Source organism: Pararge aegeria, chromosome Z, assembly GCF_905163445.1.
Source record: "Pararge aegeria chromosome Z, ilParAegt1.1, whole genome shotgun sequence".
In the NCBI taxonomy this organism is placed as follows: Eukaryota; Metazoa; Arthropoda; class Insecta; order Lepidoptera; family Nymphalidae; genus Pararge; species Pararge aegeria.
Genome location: NC_053208.1, coordinates 7,258,799 through 7,278,663, shown reverse-complemented (window position 1 = coordinate 7,278,663; position 19,865 = coordinate 7,258,799). Strand labels below are relative to the sequence as shown.

The window sequence follows — 19,865 nt, the reverse complement described above, 5'->3', positions numbered from 1 at the left end:
AGTTAGTGAAGATGACCTGCGAGCGAATTGAAACAACTTCACGCGTGTTATTATTTGCGTTACAACTAGTTGACACTTGTCAGATTCATGATTTTTTATTAGAAACTTGTTAGGTGTTTATTATTGTTTTTTTTTAGTTGAATAGATGCACTATTTGACTACTTCACTTTACTGGTTTGTTTTCTTATAAATAAAAGTAAATATTGTTAAATACGAGCTCAAATTGTGTGCAAATTGTTTCTGTGGCAAAATCAAAACATAATTGGCAATCAACAGGTACCTTTTTCTTAATTTCCTAAAAAAAATACAGCTCTTTACTTCACCGAAATCTATGCCAGACTTGTGTATTTCTCATACTAGACTATAAAAGAAATCCTAATGGATCTGAAGAACTCTGTTTGATGCTCCCATTCTAAAAAATTGTTTGTTGGTATTGCATATTTTTTTTTCTAATGAAAAGAATGGTTGGAACGCGGCTGGTTATGACATAAAGTACCAGGCATCATAAAATTTAAAGAGAGCAGAACTCACAGAAAAACTTGGAGTTCTATGATTACTTTTTAATTTTGGCAAACAGCGCATAGAAACTTCTTCATCCAACCAATTATGAATCGAAATTTCCAATCATAATTCGCGTGCTGACCTTATCGTAGTGTTTTTCAAAGATTTGTTGATATTGTTTGTAATTTAGCACAACAAGAATGGTGACTTAGAGATCAAGACAAGTTAAATTTGTCCTTTAGGTAACTGGGCTTGCTCAAATTCAAAACCCTAGGAACGCCACTGCATATATCCATAACTTTCAGAAACTCATGGTACTGTCATACAGTCCTGCAGCCCCTATTTCAATCCCTCCTGTTCAATATCATCATAGTTTCACCCAACGGATTTTCACTGCTAAGAATAGGGCTTTTTAAGAAATTCCACAATTCATGGTCTTGTGCCACTTGCGTTTTACGGCTCAATTTCGTCTGACCACTTAGTTGGAGGTCTTCTTCGTCATTTAACACGCTTTTAATAGCTTCATCTGTATGTTTGTATGTTTGTAACCGACTTCTTTGGACGCTATTTTGACCCACTTTAAACGGTCAGATTTCGTTCAAACTGTAGACATATCGAGGACCGATGACAATACACTAATTTGAGAAGATTATTCCAATTTTCAATTAAAAAAATAGGTTTTATTAGTTTTTTCGTTACGAAAGTTAGTTACTTATAAATATTTTATTGACAGATATGAATAGAGTGATTATCATTTTGATAATATCTTATAAAGATTTTTTTTTACATTAAAGCCCCACGCTTTTTTTACAATAAAATATTTTTTTTTATTCACACGATTATTAATTTATATTTATTGAAATTTTTAACACTATTCTTAATTTAAATTTATTAATATTTATTTTCTAATTTTTAGTTCGGTTTTCTATAAAAAGCGTGTTTTTTAGTTTTTATAAAAGTATTATTTATTTTAGCTGGGCCTGTACGTATGCTCTTCATGTGTGTACTTCGAACTGTTCCTCGTTGGGCTCATTACTCGAGTCATCCATGCTCGTCCCAGAAGTCTAGAAGGCCGCCCAGGTTGCCGAGGACTTACGGAAATATGAATGAGGAATGTGGAAATGTATTGTGACTTGTTATTAGTCCCATCACATTCCTGAGCTTACCTGTCTCCAGCCGTAGTAGTTTGTTAGCCATGTCTAGTCTTAGGTTAGGAAATGCTCAATTAGCCGGTCTGCTGTAAATAACATATACCCATAGTTTAGAATGTTCCTTTATCTTCAATAGGCTTGTCATAAGTAATCACTTAAACAATATTTTGTGTTTTTCTATTTTGAGCATAAATAAACAAACGGCTACCGACTCTGGAAAAGGCAACATAAAGTTGGCCATGTGAAAAACATGCTTACTCCAAATTCACACCAAAGAGTGAAGTGTTTGCAATGTAATGTCCATCAACATTGACAATGATAAACGCACAGAATATTGTAATCGTTTGAACTCAAATGGCATATCAGTTGAAATCATAGGGATACGCGGTACCAAACGAATTTTAAAATTAATGGCATTGATATGAATTTACTTTAAAATCTCTCAAGCAGGAATAAAACACCATGCACCTTATTGCGTCAATCCTTTATGCGTATTAATGACTGTATATTTACGAGAATCGTCCAACTCGAACTGCGCGTAGGCCTGTGACAGATCAACTTTGCTAAAATGATCACCCCCATGCAATTTCGTCAGTAAGTTTTCCACCCTCGGTAGTGGATAACGGTCGACTTCTATTACCTTATTTAAAGTGAGCTTATAGTCCGTATATATTCCGCACTGATGTTACCGTCCTTCTTTACCACTGGCACTATCGGTGTGGCCCACTCGGGGCGCTCGACGGGTGTGTGGATGCCATCTTGCACCATTTGAGCCAGCGCGCGCTCCACTGGTTCCCTTAAGGCATACGCCAGCGGCCTCGCGCGTATAAAAACTGGTCGCGCATCGGGTGGCACGTAGATGCGTACCAGCTCGCCGGTGAATCGTCCCAAACCATCCGCGAATACATTATAGTATCTGGAACTGAAAACATTCAAATCGAAGTTGCAAGAATTTAAGTTATGTACTTCCTGTACGGTTAAACTCGGTATGCTTATATCTAGGGCTGCTATCCATTGCCTTCCCAATTGCATCGATTTCCCATTTTTTACAATATATCAATCCTACAGTTTTTTAGTGCACTTGTATTCTACCTGCGGAGTTGCTCGCGGTGGTGCTGATGCCTCCATCGCACAGGTTTCACAACGTTGGCACGTCTCCTCAACCTCGGCATCGATGTGAGGCCACCAAACAAAACTTCGGGCAATGCCCTTTGACTTAAGGACTCCCAAGTGATCGCTGTGTATTTCTCGCAGGACTGTTGATCGAAGAATAGTAGGCAACCAACCGATAACCCCACATAATACATCCATAATCTATATATATTTCGTTACGACGCGCAAAGTAAGGGTTTAGATCATCTTCTGGACATACGGCAGGCCAACCTCCTTTTACATAAGAATAAACCCTATTTAAAATTTTATCTTTCACGGTTTCCTTTCTTACCTTGTCGTTTGTTATCGGTAAGAATACCTGTACAAAATTTACATAAGTGATTTCATTAACAACTGCGTCTTTGCTAGAAGCTAAAGGTAACCGTGACAAGCTATCGGCGCAAATTTTATTTGACGAGACATATTCAATATCATAATTGTACCCTGCCAACAATACAGCCCACCTCTGCAGTCGCGAAGCCGCCATAATTGGAATACCTGCTTTTTTTCCAAATATATGCGTTAAAGGTTTATGATCGGTTCGTAGAAGGAATTTTCTCCCATATAAATATTGATGATATTTCCTTAATCCATAAATTATAGCGAGGGCCTCCCTTTCTAATTGTGAGTACGCGCGCTCGGTTACTGTCAAGGAATACGACGCAAAAGCCTCGGGCCTCTCGCCCGCTGCCGTCAAGTGCGATAAAACTGCTCCTACTCCCACGCTGCTAGCGTCTGCCGTAAGGACTAACGGCAGCTCCATCGAGTAGTGCATAAGAACGTCGCTGGAAGTTAATAAGTCCTTAACTTGTTGGAAAGCTACCTGACAACTATAATTCCACACGAATTTAACTCCCGTTCTTAATAAATTGTAAAGCGGTGCCAAGATAGTGCTTACATTTTTGATAAATTTAGAATAGTACATTATCGTGCCTATAAATGCCTTTAAATCTGATATATTCGTAGGTGCAGGTGTGTTGACTATAGCTTTTACCTTATCAGGGCATGTATGTACTCCGTCCCTGCTAATTACATAGCCCAAATACTTAATAGACGGTTTAAAAAATTCGCACTTCTCTTTTTTTTACTCTTAACCCATATTTCTCCAACCTTTTGAAAACCTTATGCAAATTATCCATGTGTTCTTGGGTTGATTTGCCGGTTATAATGATATCATCGATAAATACCCCCACATGTTCTAATCCTTCGAATAATTGTTCTAAACGTTTTTGAAAAATAGCTGGGCTAGAAGACAGGCCATACACCAACCGATTATATCGAAATAACCCTTTATGCGTATTAATTACTGTATATTTACGAGAATCGTCCAACTCGAACTGCGCGTAGGCCTGTGACAGATCAACTTTGCTAAAATGATCACTCCCATGCAATTTCGTCAGTAAGTCTTCCACCCTCGGTAGTGGATAACGGTCGCCTTCTATTACCTTATTTAAAGTGAGCTTATAGTCCGCACATATTCTGATGTTACCGTCCTTCTTTACCACTGGCACTATCGGTGTGGCCCACTCGGAGCGCCCGCCGCGTGGCGGAATCGCCGGTGAGACATATTTTATATTTGAACTACCTACGTTACAGTTCTTCGGTGCTAAAATGGCGCGTTCTCTCAACCAAGCATGATTAAAACACATACAATCAATTCACCTATCGATTGCAAATTTACCAAAAATGTCTGGTACAGCGATCGTTTGTACTGTCGATTTGTATTTAGCCATCACCATGGGCAGCTAGATCATTTTCTAGATGAATACGAAAACGCATATTAATGTTCAGTGTCAATTTTTTTACATATCTCCAAAAAACTGATTAATTCAACAGGCATTTATTTCATCAGCAGCAGTTGATGGAGGAATGACAGACAATTTTTTCCCATATAAGGACATGTGAAAGTATTTAGCAGCCCACCCTGAAGCTAATGCCTCCTTTTCGGTCTGACAATACCGTTTTTCAACGTCTGTTAGACTCTTATTTCTAAAGGCGAGGTCCATTGTCATCGTACTGAATTAGTACTCCTACACCTACATGTAGCATCAGCGATTACTTGGGTACGTTATTTTGGATCGGAGTACCCGAGAGTAGGAATTTTGGATAGGCAATTTTTTACTTGTCAAAAGCCATATCTTGTTATTTTTGCCAATAAACCTTTATGCTAGCATTTTGGGGTAATTTTAGTCGAAGTAATTTTCGAATGGGTTCTGTTAAGGTTGACAAATTGGGGATCCATTTTCCAACGAAATTAATTAATCCTAAAAAACTTTGAATTTCTTCGTTAGTTTCCGGGGCTCTAAATGTCTCAATTGCTTTGATGTATTTGTCCAATGGTTTAATGCCTGATGACGAAGCTCGTGCCCAAGAAACTGAATAGTTGTTGCATAAAATACACATAAAATACATTGCAGAAAATACACTTGCCTGTGTTCAATAAAACATTATTGTTACAGCGAGTTTCCCTCGTATTTTGTTTGTATGCAATTTACACGTAAACGCTTTGTAATTTTGATAAGTACTTATTGCTTACTTTATAAGACTCATTTTTGCTAATAACGGTTCATCACTATGCCCGTGATCTATGCGTCTACGCATCGCCGTTTTAGGCGATTTAGTTGTCTTTGAACTCCGCTCTGAGCAAGACGATATTGCTGCCCTCTCTAATTAAGGAGAACAACCCCGCGCCGCGACAATCTTTGAAGGTGTTAGTGCTGTGAGACTGATTCGCCCTGAAGAAAGATCACCCCCGAGAACGAGTAAATAAGGTAAGTCGTAAGTGGCTGTCAACGTTACTTATCGTGTGTAATTGTTATAGATAAATACTTGGGAATCTTTCTATTGCGTTCGTCATCACTCCGCCATATTCAAATTTGTCATCCGCACACAAACCCCCCTGGAGGAGCTATTTACACGCCCCTCCATAAATTTGGTCCATACGAGCCTGGATAGTGTTCCAGAATAATTATTTAATGCGAATAAATATAATTTGTTAAAAAAGTTGTACATTAGTTAGGTACTCAACTTGACCGCCGCCATTTGTATCAATCCCGAACAAAGAAAGTTTTTAGATGCTTACTTGTGCTTAGTATAGCTAGTTATATTTTCTCGTAAATCGATTTATGAAACGTGCACAATTTACTGGATTGTTACGAATCAGCAAGTCTTTTTCGTTACGATCTAGATTAAGTACATCATAACTTCTTATCGTTTTCCCGTATTGCTCTTCATAAAGTTGTTTAAGAATTGGAATATTGTTATGTAAATTACAAGAAAAAGTAAGAAACACATTTGGAGTTCCAATTTGAGCCATTGCAGCAATCAAAAAATTTTTTTTATCTTCCATAAAAGCAGGAGACCCAACTATTGGAGTGAGAAATTTGTAAGCTTCATTCTTATTAACCAGTTCATCTTTTAAATCACCTTTAAGAACATCGTTGGCCTTTAAATATTCATTTTTGCAACCTCTTCGCGTAACGAAATTCATAGAATCTCTCGTTCGCTTTTGTACAGTCATTTGACCGAGTAAAAGAAGAGACAAAAGTTGGATCATGCCGACAACGAGGATCTTTATGAGTAATCCAAAGTTTATGTTTTTCATTGGTCGTTAGAACTTTTTCTTCATCGAACGGTTCACCCCCAAAAATGTGTGGGTGACATAAAATTTCATAATCTGGAATGCTATATATTGGTTTTGGAATTTTATTTTCACCCGGTGCAATGGTTCTAGTGACTTCTGCCATTTCACGATTTTGTTCAATGACTAAAACGTTATCACTGTCAAAATTTCCGTCACCTTCATTATTTTCATCATTTTCTTTATCGCTATTTTCATTAAATTTCTTAAATAATTTGTTATTAGGATCGCAGAGAAATTCTTTATCGTTCTCATCAACAATAAACGGAAACTTTTCCTGTGTTAATTGTGATAAGAACTCTTCATTTTCTTTAATGTTCTAACGCATATACAATGTTACTCATAGAACTTTGGACATCTTTAACAACAATGTTTTCAGCCATATAACTAGTTTTGTACTCTTTTTTACGTTTAATTTCAATTTGAACTACTCGAGCTTCTTCAGGACGACGAGGCAAACATTTCATCATTTCTCCTACGTCTACTTCAACATTTACTATATTTCCTTTAAGAGATAGTTGTGGATAAACTGTATATTGTTGAAGGGGTATGATTTGCAAAAACGGTAACCATGGTGAAACTAATCTAACCCCAAGGGGACCAAGACGTTTTAAACAGTCAGGAATTTTCGTGAATGAGAGATTTTTTGTAGCAGCTTTTTTTGGTTTATTGCCAATTCTTAGACTGTTCCAACATGAATCACACAGAAACTCAGATTGTTTAAAATTATATGCACAATCAACCATATTTCGTTGCAATACTATTAATTTTTTGTAATCAGTTATTTTATTGATAGAATTATAAAGTTTACGCAAACAACAGGTGCAAATCTCAGGATTTTGACATTGCTTTGCTAAAACAGTTTGATATAATTTTGCCGACTTTTTTTCTTTTCCATTTTTAACTTGGTATGCAAGTTTAGATGAAAAATTTTCATTGTACTTCAAGAACTCATTCATTCTTTCTTTTTGTTTTTTTTCTTTTTCAATTTGACGTAGCTTAGGCCCAGAAACTGTACTGTCAAGTCGAGCTTTTTTGTGAGAAATATTAGAATCATCTTTAGATGATTTACGTTTTCCTGAACTTTGAGATATTTTCTTATTAGTATCATCAGAACGCAGCTTAGCCATTCTAATTCGATTTTGTTCTCTTTCATTTGTAACATAATCTTCATTACGACGATGAATTGAATTATAGTTTATAGTTTTGTCTTTTTTGATTTGCTGACGTGCCTTAAGATTTTCAGCAAGATGGTATTCGTTATAAGCTCGCAATGATTGGTGTAAAGTCTTTTGTAATTGGTGGCGTTTTTCAAAAGATTGCTTTCTACGCTTTGGCATTGTAATTTATATATTTTAAAAGAAATATAAATATAAATAGTATGAAAAATATCTAGATTCCGTGAACTAACAAGGCTATAATAATAATAAAAAAAAAATTGCCGAAATGAAGAATAATTAACATTAATTTACTTCAGCAAAAATTAATTAGTGAATGTCTCATGTAAATAGCATAAAATTATTTAATAATTATGATGACAAACTTATCACTCAATTTTAATATCAATTATTCTATTATTATAATTAGACAGCTGAAGCCAACAAATATTTAGAATATATTTCCGCGAGGTTACTATGACCGTGCAACCAGAAAGTAACAATCCAAACTTAATAACCAAAACAAAGTTAACTAAATAAAATTAAAAAAAGAAGCTATTCAACTATTAAGACAATTACTAAGAATTATTATGAATCGAATTATGTAAAATAATTAATAATAAATAAAACATTAGAAGCGAAGATCACCTTAATAAAGTGGATAGAAATTTCACTAATAATAAATAAAAAAAAAATCGACAAGAGACAGAGCGTTGAAGGAGCCTATTGCGCATGTCTTTGGGACTCAGTAGCTAAGCGCGCATTTAGATTTCAATAAACTGCGTGACTTTCTGATTGGTCACCCGCGCGACACCGGACAGCCAGATCGGACTTAAATAGAAAATAAAAACAAAAATTCAAGAGAAAAAAAAATATAGCAATTGAAAAAAAAAATACCGATTGAAAAAAAAAATTAATCGTTATACATTTATCTATCTAAAACTTCGAATTAAAAAGTGATGCTGAAATAAAAAAAAAAGTAATTTATTTAAACTGACTTTTTTGTATTCTCAGATTTTTTGAATTCTCATATTGTATAAACAAATTATCAGGCACATATATAAATCAGATTTCATAAAATATATATCGTACCTTGAACATGAACAAGCATATATAGAACCCTTTGCTATTTTGCGTTCAATATTTTCTTTTTTTTAAATTATTTTTTTCTTTTTTTTTAATTATTTTAATTATTTATTAATGACATAAGTTTAATCATCGAGTCATTAAGGAATGAAAAAGGATGATAAAGAATGAAATTTACAAATTACAAATTTACTAAAAAGAAGATTTATTTGTTATTTTATTAAAATTATGAACGCTTAAGAATTTTTTTTTAAATTAAAAAAAAAAATAGTGACTTTTTTTTAAATAGTACACTTTTTACTGAATTATTTTTAGTTACATTTTATATAACTTTATATTTGTATCATATAGTTCTTGAAGAAATAATAATAATAATTAAACAAATTTTTTTTTAATCTATTCAGTCATTTTTAGTTTTCAAGTCTAAGGAGATTTAATTTTATTAACATTATAAATACTTAAAAATTATTTTTTTAATTTTCTTAATAAAATAGTGACATTTTTTTAAATAGTACACTTTTTAATATATTATTTTGAGTGACATCTTATGTAACTTAACATTCATATTATAATAAACTCTAGTAAGTTTACAGACTGTTTATAAATATTTTTTTCAAGTAACTAGTTTTTAGAGTAATATAAGAATAATTAAGAATAATTAAGAAAATCTTTTTTTAATCTATTCAGTCATTTTTTAGTTTTAATGTCTATAAAGGACATCCAATTTTCATAATATTGGAAATCCTTTTAAGTATTTTTTCAATTTTCTTACTAAAATACTGACTTTTTTTAATTGAACACTTAATAATGGTAAATTATTGTCAGTTATATCTTATATAACTTTATTTTTATGTTAAAATAACCTCTTTTAACAAGTTTAAACATTTATCATAAATGTTTTTTTTTTCATATTTTTTAGAACATAAACAAAAAAAAAAAGATTTCCGATTAAAGAAATTAATAACATTAGTATTTTATAATTATAAAACACGCTATCTTCGCTTTGATTTCACAATCACGCGCAGTCTCGCGATGTGTTCTATATCATAAAATATATATGATACGCTACTAACTCTCTACGCATAAAAAAAATAGTTGCCGAAAAAACAGCTGTACTGGGAAGGTACTGTACAAGCGCCCCTGGTGGAATAAATGTACATAATATACTAAGGAAATAATGCGCAGCCGCTTGTAATGCTAAAAATGTACACAATACATTAGATGTAAATATGTGAAATTTTCATTCGTTAAATTTTTTTTTATATTTTATTTCAATAGTATTCATTTTTTAAATTGAATAAAATAGCTATCCAATTATTTGTCAATAAATAACGAAAAAAAAACACATGAGTGTTTCGCTTCGCATCATGAGTCGTGCAAAAAATAAAGTATAAACTTATTTACAAAATCCTTAAAACATTACGTGCTGGACAAAGCTTATTATAAAATAAATGACTTCCTAAATGAGAATATTTAATATTGACAATAATAAGTCCGCCTCGCAATCTGGTTACAGCGCCCTCACAGGGTTCCATTTCAAATGTAAACATTAGATTGACATTCGTTTTGAAAAATGTAACAATTATGTAATCTATATGGCATTGTAATGGACTTGTAATTGAATAAATAAATAAACTACAGACCAAGTGGCCATTTTAAAAATTTCCATTTTTATACTCTCCTTCACTACTGTGTAAAATTTGTATGTGCTTTTTTTTGGATTTAAAGATTCAATAAGTTCGGTACATTGAACTTGCCAAGATTCGCGAACTGCATAACCAAATTCCGAATGTAATATATATCCAAAATCATCAATATCTCTATCATCTAACATTTGAAAATGAAAGGTAGCCTTATCACAATGTGGACATATTGCGTCCACCATTCCAATGTATCCATACATAATATAATCAATCTGACTGTAGTAATCAAAAGCAGCACGCATCATTTCAGCCGAAACAGCACGACGTATTCGTTATCGCCGTGCAAGGTTCAGTACAGTTACAGGGTCAACAGAACTATTTCTTGCAGTACGTTCCCGCTGCGATCCATTAGCTTGTGCGTTCATGCGCGTTCATCTGCAGTCTGTGATCGTCTTAGCAATGCCACGTCATTTGCATTACGCGTTTGCCGACCTATATTTGCTCGTCTGGCTCTTGGCATTTTTCCGTCATCAGCTAGCATTACTGTCCGTTCATATAATACCTAAATAACCCAAATTATATTAGAGATATACTTCTCTTATGCAACATAAGGTACCACCATAGTATTAACAACTCCATCACCAGTATATACGACTCTTGTTTCGCCACAACAATATTTCGTTAAGTATATCGTTTCCATTATAAATCATCTATTCCCAATTCGTAACGTACTATCACCATACTTTAATTAATCTATTTTTATCAATTAATGAATTCAAATCCGTGCTAACTTATTTTTCCCGCTAATCGATCTTGTCAAACTCGCGTCACCGCCATAGATCCTATACTTCTTATATTTTCTTTGATAGCCTAGTAAAGGCTAATATTCTATTTTCAAAACACCATCAATGATATACAAGCTATGGATTATAGATATATTTAATATAATCATCGGGTTTATCATAGATAAAGTGCTGTAATTCCCTATTTCCTAACACGCGTTTTAACGCAGCAACTGCTTCAGGGAGTGTTGCTGAGGAGCCAAGGTGTGCTGCGCGTTGTTCTGATACTCCATTGCATTGGAGCATTACGTGTATCGGTGTTTCATCCGTCTCCATGCATGCTGTGCAAATGGGAATGTCAGTTCAGACTTAAATGGAAAGGTGTTTGTTTAATAGGCCCTGTTATCATATCTACAACTGTTCTTAGTTTAACCCGATTTAGTTGCAGCAATTTCGTTGTAAATCGTGTGTCTGGCAATCCTTATACCTTGCGTATCTTGTCCCATATCCACGCTAATTGTGGACATTTTGACATTTATTTTGATAGTACCCCGTGTGTTTTGTTGATTTTTGTATTTTCGTATCTATGTGTGTTTTCCAGTCCAGTAGTTTGGAGTCCATCGTTACTCCAAGGTACTTTACCTCGGTTGATAGTTTTAGGCTTGTTTTAATTAATGTTCGTGTTTGCGGAAAGATTTTTTTTGATTTCCCCTTGTCGGTGAATAATACGAGTCCAGTCTTTTTCGGGATAACAGTAAGTTTATTTTCCCTGCACCACTGTTCTAGCAGTATCAGTGCGTTTTGCATTATTGTACTTAGTGTTTTCTTGTTTTCCACTTATGAGGATAGTGATGTCAGCTGCATATTCTATGGTGAGAAAACCATTCTCATTAATTTTTGTTATGAGGTCGTCAGCTACTAGATTCTACAGGATGGGAGAAAGATCCTACCTGTGCGCAACTCTGTGCTACAATACCCTTGGTTGTTCCGTTAAAGTCTTGTTGAATGGCCTTCAGTTCTAGGAGGGCTCTTATCCACGCTTTCAGTGTGGTACTTTGTATCTCGCAAGAGCTAAACCAATGCTTTTGAATTTTTGTCGAAAGCTCCTTCGATGTCTATAAAAGCACCGCGAGTCGATAGTTTGTTTTTCAGGTCGTGTCTATTTTGCTTCGTGCAGAGTTGTTTCTGTTGATTTACGCATGTTGAATCTGGTGTGTGGGCAAGTATTTTAGTGTTCCGTCTCGAAGATATCTATCTCCGAGTCTTTGTAAGGTTTTTAGTAGAAAGAATTTTAGGCTTATCGGTCTAAAAGATTTAGGTTGTGTGTAGTTGCTGTTACCTGGTTTAGGTAAGAATACTACTTTTACCTCACTCTTATTAAGCGGTATGTATCCGTTTGCTAAGCATGCTTTAAAGATTTCTGCTAGCCATGGTATCGGATGATCCCCGCCCCATTGTACTGGCAACTGTTGCTGAACTGGCAAGCCAAAATTCTGATTCAATAAGTTTGTGCAAATTTCCTAACAAAATAATAAAAACATCAGTATCAGAGGTTTTAATTAAAATTTTTGAGCCTGGCTTCGCTTTAGACGCATGAAAAATAATCCTTGTATCTGCCTCTTCGTGATGACATTCACAATTAGTTTCTTCAGTTTTTTTTTTTACAGAATTTTCCTGAACTTCATAAGAGTAACACTGTTGGTCGACGGTTAAAAAGTTTTTTTTTTTGGATTATTGTTATCAAATTCCCAATAATACAGCTCATACAGAAACATCAACTAAGCCTCTTTAAAACGATAATTTTTAAGGCTTTGCAAACAATTTTTTTGGTCTAGTTTGTTGAGGTCCCGAAATTTTGTTCGGAATTCGGGAATTTTAAAATTCGACAACCGGAATTCGGGACTGATTTTTCGCAGGCAACCCTATACCATCGTGTTCATAATTAAATAATCTTTATTTTAATTCAATAATCAGACCGGTGCAAAATGCTAGTATCGATTTACCTAATTATACCAGGCTACCCCGAGGGTTGTGACCGGAAAAGAATAGGCAACCTAACGTTTGCATAATCTATGGGCTTCATACTTACGATTGGTATAGAATTTGTCTAATATAATCAAACCGGTGAATGTTAAAAAAAAAAAAAATTAAAACAATTAATGATATCCTGGACTGAAATTTGTTAGACAGATATATGCAACATATTTATTGACATATTAAATTGAATATAAAATACGTTTCGTCAAATAACCATCTCGGTGAAGGTCGTTTTATATCGGGATCCTATACTATTAATAAATTATTAACTCCTCAAGAACGTTTTAAGTGCGTCAAGGAGAAGAATGCCTGTGTGAACCGCCTGTCTATAAAACATAAAGTGGGGCAATGTGAAGTTTTTCTAAATTTAAGAAAAAATGTGACTAATAATTTGAACATTAGAAGTAAGAATAAACTTACAGTGCAATATACTAGGTTACATAAAATTCATAATTCGTTTAAAGGAATGCGAGCGAGCGAACTGGTTCAGAGTTGAGGGTGGGGCAATTTGGGTATGGGCAACGGAACCACAGGGGTCAAATGTTGGCTGACTTCATGGAGAAGGAGGGCCTCTATATGATGAACTCCTTCTTCAAGAAGCGGCCACACAGGAAATGGACCTGGATAAGCCCCGATGGTTCCACGAGAAACGAGATCGACTTCATCATGTCGACCAAACGGCATATATTCAATGATGTCTCTGTGATCAACAGGGTTAAAACCGGAAGTGATCACCGTTTGGTAAGAGGCACATTGAGTATAAACGTTCAACTTGAAAGAGTCAGATTGGTGAAGTCTAAACTCCGGCCTACTCGTGCCCATATTCAAAAACCCGAGAGTTTTCAACTAGAACTACAGAACCGGTTTGATTGCCTAGCAGATTGCGACCCTGTGGACGATTTGAACAACAGGCTGGTGGAAACTGTCCAAACAGTCGGGTCCAAATTCTACAAGATCCACCGTAGAAACAAGGTCAATAGGTTCTCAACCAATACACTCAAGCTTATGACGGAGAGGCAAGTGATGAGACTACAGTCTACAGCAGACGCCTCCGCTTACCGGCGGATTAATAGGCAGATCTCTAAATCTCAGACTTGTGATATGCGGCACTTCAATTTTAAAGAGCGTATTAAAAATGCCATCGAGCAAAACAGAGGCTCTAAAGTGTTCGCTAGAGATCTGTCTTTCGGTCAGAGCCAGTTGATGCGACTGAAGACCAATAATGGTAGTCTTGTCTCTTCCAAACCTGTAATCTTGGGTGAGGTTGAGAACTTTTATGGACAGTTGTACACCACAGTACAGACGCCTGTTGAAGATTTGGCTAAGGATCCTAGAGCCAAATTAACTCAACACTATACCGAAGATATCCCGGACGTCAGCCTATACGAGATTAGTGTGGCTCTCAAGCAGCTTAAGAATGGCAAGGCGCCGGGTGATGACGGAATAACGGCAGAACTCCTGAAGGCAGGTGGAAAACCGATACTGAAAGTCCTTCTGCGATTGTTTGATTCCGTTATTCACCAAGGCACAACGCCCGAGGCATGGTACAGGAGTGTGGTTGTTCTGTTATTCAAAACAGGTAATAATACCTTGTTGAAGAATTGCAGACCCATGTCGCTGCTGAGTCATATCTACAAGCTGTTTTCGAGAGTCATTACGAATCGTCTCGCTCGTAGGTTTGATGACTTCCAGCCTCCCGAACAAGCCAGTTTCCTTAAGGGCTTACCACATACCACATTCATATGCTGCGGCAGGTTATACAGAAGACTGAAGAGTATAATCGGCCACTTTGCTTAGCGTTTGTGGACTATGAAAAAGCCTTTGATTCGGTAGAAACTTGGGCTGTGTTTAGGTCACTGCAGAGATTCCGAATTGACTACCGGTATATCCAAGTGATGCAGTGTTTGTACAAAAAAGATCAATGATCACGCCGCTATTGCAGTCCGATCCGGTAGATCATAAAAAGCGAAGCTCTTGCCACCACACCCCAACCTACCATTGCCTTCCAAATTGAATGACTGTGGTTATGAACATTATTTTATACTTATCATACAAACCTTAAGCGAGGAAAACTGAAACCGGAAGGGCATTCCAAATCTTTGCGATGCGTATTCATGGTTTTCCGTAAAAAAATCCAATATCCTGGCGTTATGCGTGAAACTCTAAAACAAAAATTGAGATGCTTCAGTTAACAGGACTTATTATTTATTTATTTATTTCAAATGCTTTCTACTGTACTCTATTGTACTCTCGCTCTATTTAAGTGGTCTTTAAACCCTATATTAATAACTAGCCGTTTCCCGCCCGCTTCGCTAGGCGAATTGAAAAAGGAAATAAATTACATTTTATGTTTCACTTTTATTTATTTTTTTCATAAGTTTATTATTCTCCTTTTTTTTTATTTTTGTATGAACATAAATAGGCCCCGCGGATAGAACTGTAAGCATCGATATTGTTTAGACTTACTCAAATTCCAAATTCCATCGATTTAGCCTGTATCTTTCATCCAGGTGATTTTTCTCACTAATATTCATTGTAACTTTCAATGTGCAATCATTATAACATTTCCGTGCCTTTCTTCCAAAAATTAATAATAATTGACATGAAGAAAAAAATTTGAAATGAGCATTGAAAGTTTAAGTTAAAGTCATTGCAAGTCTCATATGTGAAGTTGAAATCTGTCTAGGTTCAAGTGCGCCGAATTTTCTGTTAACTAAAATTTTCTCCGTGACATCAATTTTTTATAGAAAATTAATTGTGCATGTTTTTTATGAATTCTATTGGAATAAGTAACTAAATTTCTTTTCCACATCTCATGTGCTTGGAAAATGCATTCATTTTAATCTGTTACATTTCCGCGATCCGCAATAAAAGAATTCGTCGGTTATGTAGTCTGCAAAAGTAAAATGAATGTAAAATTCTTAGTCCGTTGATTGGATAGCTACATGTAAAGTTAATTTCTCTCCGCTGCCAAAAAGACGATTGTTGTAAGGAAATACACGAATATCCCTACATACACGAAGATCCCCACCAAATTTGGAGTCTGTAGAAGTTACAGGTTAGAAATAAAAATTTTAGATTTTAACACCCACCCCCGCAATTCCTGTCGGAAGTAGACTTTATTGAAATCCATTTTGAGATGTTCTTTATGTGAATAATAAAAGATTCCTACCACATTTAGAATTTTTAGAAGCTATATTTCGAAATTGAAATTTTTTATTGTTAACACCCACCCCCGCGAACCTTATTCGAGGTGATTCATTGTAAAATCCGCTCGAAGATCATTTTTATATTTCATATAGAACACTCTCACTAAATTTGGAGTCTATAGGAGCTATCGCTTGGAAATTGAAAATTTTCATTGTTAACGCTCCGCAATCTTCTTTGGGGTGGGATATCGTAAAATTTGTTCATAAATCATTTTTACATCACTTATAGAAAATTCCTACAAAATTTGGAGCTTGTAGGAGCTTTAGCTGGAAAATTAAAAATATTAATTGTTAATACCCACCCCCGCAACCCCCTGTGGGGTGAACTATCGTAAAATTCGTTCATAGCCTATTTCTACACCTCTTACAAAAGATTCCTACCAAATTTAAAGTCTATAGAAGCTATAGTTTAAAAACGGGAATTGTTCATTGTTAACGCCCCCGCAATCCCCTTTGGGGAATTAATTTCTTAAAATCTATTCATAGCTGACCTCTACATAGCAAAAGTAATATTCCTACCAAGTTTCACGTTTCTAAGTCTTATGGTTCCCGAGATTTCGTGGTGAGTGACTATATAGATGGGAATTCTTCGATTATCATCGAAATTTTTAACTTTTTATCGGGCTTTTTTAAAATTTTCTTACATACAAAACTTTCTCCTGACAATTCTGAAGATAAAAAATAGCCCAATTGGTCCAGCCGTTCTCCACTACCGTGAGTAGATTCTTAGCTGAATGTAAAAAACCATAATCCGTTTAATACACTCTGTTGAAATCCATGAAAACAAAAGAATCAAGAGAAAATGTTTATCTTTTATTTTTATTAGCGGGATAAATGTTCATAAAAGTAAAACAGCAATAAAAAAATGAAGGAATGTTGGAATTCAAAAAATACATAGCCATAAACCATCTAGGAAAAATTTCGCATGGAATGGTAGTAGTTTCATGTCGATACGATCAGTGGTTTAGGCGTGATTGAGCCTCAAACGAAGACCATTTTCATTATATATATATTATAATAATTAAACATTTCGACCAAAATTAATTTTGGTGCGTGAATAATTTTTGAAGCTCTGTCCATATTGAATTTTGACGAAATATGCGTTGGTTACACTCGGTTTTATCATTGGCAACAGGTATACAGCGTACTGCACGAGCATGCATCCACCCAGCAAGCATAATCCAACGAAGCTAGTGGCAGCACGTGTTGAGATCCAGACCTACAACGGCACGTGGTTGCATCAGCTGCGCGGCACAAATCTCAGAATCAAGGCCCGCGTCATGTGGGGACGACGAAAACGAGAACTCGTATGTAGAAAACCACAAAAGACTTTTTTCAATATTGTGTTTATTTAATCACTGTGTTTCCATAAATTATATGTTGAACTTAATATGTTAATAAGTGCGCATTTATGACCTAAACATAGATATGGTTCGCCATGTGTGTCGGAGGAGTCGATTCGGATTTGGATAGGAAGGCTTCATTACACAACGAAACACTAACAAATGCAAGTAGTTTTAGTGCGCAAGATATGAATTTGCCTTAAACAGAAAAAGAAAACGATTTTCCAACTTTACGTGGATATTCTAAGACTCATAATCAGTCAAGATTTAATAACTTAAGGGGTGGGGGGATGGGGGATAGGGCTAAAGGGTTAGGGTCTAAAGGGGTTACTATCTGTTTGACACGGGAAGACGGGGAGACCAGGAAATTTCAATGTGAGCACTGAGCATGCTCGGATGTGATGAGATACAGTTTAAAAGACTACTTTTTAAATGTTTACTGCAGAGCCTAAGTTCATTATTATGATATTTTCACATTGCCGCTTCCATTTATTTCTTTTGTGGGGAAAGACTTTTTACTCTTAGCACATTTGCACGCTCGCAATCGTAGAGTCGATTTCGTGTATCGAAACAGTAAAAGTTCTTAGTAAAAGTTCTTACATTACCTAATCGTTTTAGTGTCGCAAATTCTGTATTGATTTTCATCCATTTACAAACGTTCTTCTTAGATCGACTATCTAGGCTTTTGAAGTGATTTAAGCTTAAAACAAGGGGTTATTATAATAATTCATTAAATTTACTTAAGTATATTACTGTTATAATACTCGAAAGCAACTGTACTATTTATTGCAAGTGAACAAACTCTTACTAAGGGTAGATAATGTTACTTCTTGAAGTTGTATAGTTTTAAGCAATCGTAGTCGATTGAGTCCGTGCAGTCCCGGCTAAGAATAAGACTGCTCCAGATCTTTCCGTGGATGTCGTAAAAGGCGACTAAGGATTGAATGTCGCAAGGTAGATAAATAGTAGGTATATCACTTGTTCAGTATACCACTGAAAAAGTGATATACCTACTTTTATCCATTTTGCGATAGTGAAAAGGTGAATACAACTGTTGGCCTTTGAACCGTATGGTGGCGGTTATCCACCAAAGTATCTCCGAAAGGGGGAAAAATAATCCACAAGTAAGGTGCCTTTAAACTTAGAGAAGAAAACATGTTACGTCAACCCCACGAAGGAAGTGTAGGAGGGCAAGGCAAATAATTCAATTCTTCATTTTGATCTTTTATGATTTGGAAATTAGGTTACCATGGCGAACCTCAGAATGCAGCAAAATAAAAAATAAGTAATAGGTTCATTAATATTATTTTACAACGCAAACACAAAATTATAAATATAAGAACACACCAGATTACAACCAATTCAGGCACTTGACATAAATGCGCAGTTATGAAATAGTAGTAACTGGTTCTTGAAATCAACATATTTTGTCGATTTGGCTATTCGGTGAAGAAGAAGAAGAAGAAGAAATACTTTATTGCACACAAACATCAGAATATACATAAAATATAGAATAAACAACAACAAGAATTGTAGGCATGCAAAGGCGGCCTTATTGCTGCAAGCAATCTCTTACAGGCAACCTCTGACAGAAGGAAAAGCTGCAAGAGAGCGGGATAGTGCAATTATACTACATATAATATACATATATATTCGGCAATAAATAGACATACATATAATATAAATAAATATATAAATACATATATAATCAATATATATATAAATACATACATAATTAAATAATGAAAAAAGAAAAATACAAAAAAAAACACATTAATTACGATATTTGTTCAAATTACTTCACTCAAAGACAGATAGTAGTCTTTAAGACGACATTTAAATATGGGAAGGGATTGACTTTTACGGATGTCAGCAGGCAAATTATTCCAAAGAACAACAGCCTTAAAAGTGGAAGAGTTACCGAAGAACTTGGTTTTGCAAAATGGGAGTACCAGGCGGTTATCGTGCCGAGATCGGAGGTCAGTATGTGAGGCAGAATCGGAAATATAGCGAAAACGGTATTTAAGGTACGAGGGTGTAACTGGATTATTTAGGATAGAGTACAAGAATGAGAGGAGGTGAAATTGTCTTGCTGACCGAAAAAGAATGTTAAACATCTCAGAAAGCCTAGGGCTTTTTTGTCTTCTATTAAAAGATTATGTTA

At 35.1% G+C, this 19,865-nt stretch overlaps 1 protein-coding gene across 4 annotated transcripts in view; it reads left to right on the top strand.

Annotated features, from left to right (window-relative positions):
- The window catches only part of LOC120636058, a 129,799-nt gene that overhangs the window by 82,507 nt on the left and 27,427 nt on the right, over positions 1-19,865 (top strand). For 2 of the 4 annotated variants that reach the window (XR_005659336.1, XM_039907329.1), the window contains one exon: positions 17,494-17,665. Coding sequence is in view for 1 of the 4 variants with exons in the window: in XM_039907329.1 (XP_039763263.1) it covers positions 17,516-17,665 (150 nt within the window). In the remaining 3 variants the exon portion in view is untranslated. Of the gene's footprint in view, positions 1-17,493; positions 19,274-19,779; positions 19,857-19,865 lie in introns of those variants that run through there. The other 2 variants (XR_005659335.1, XR_005659334.1) reach the window with 2 other exon arrangements.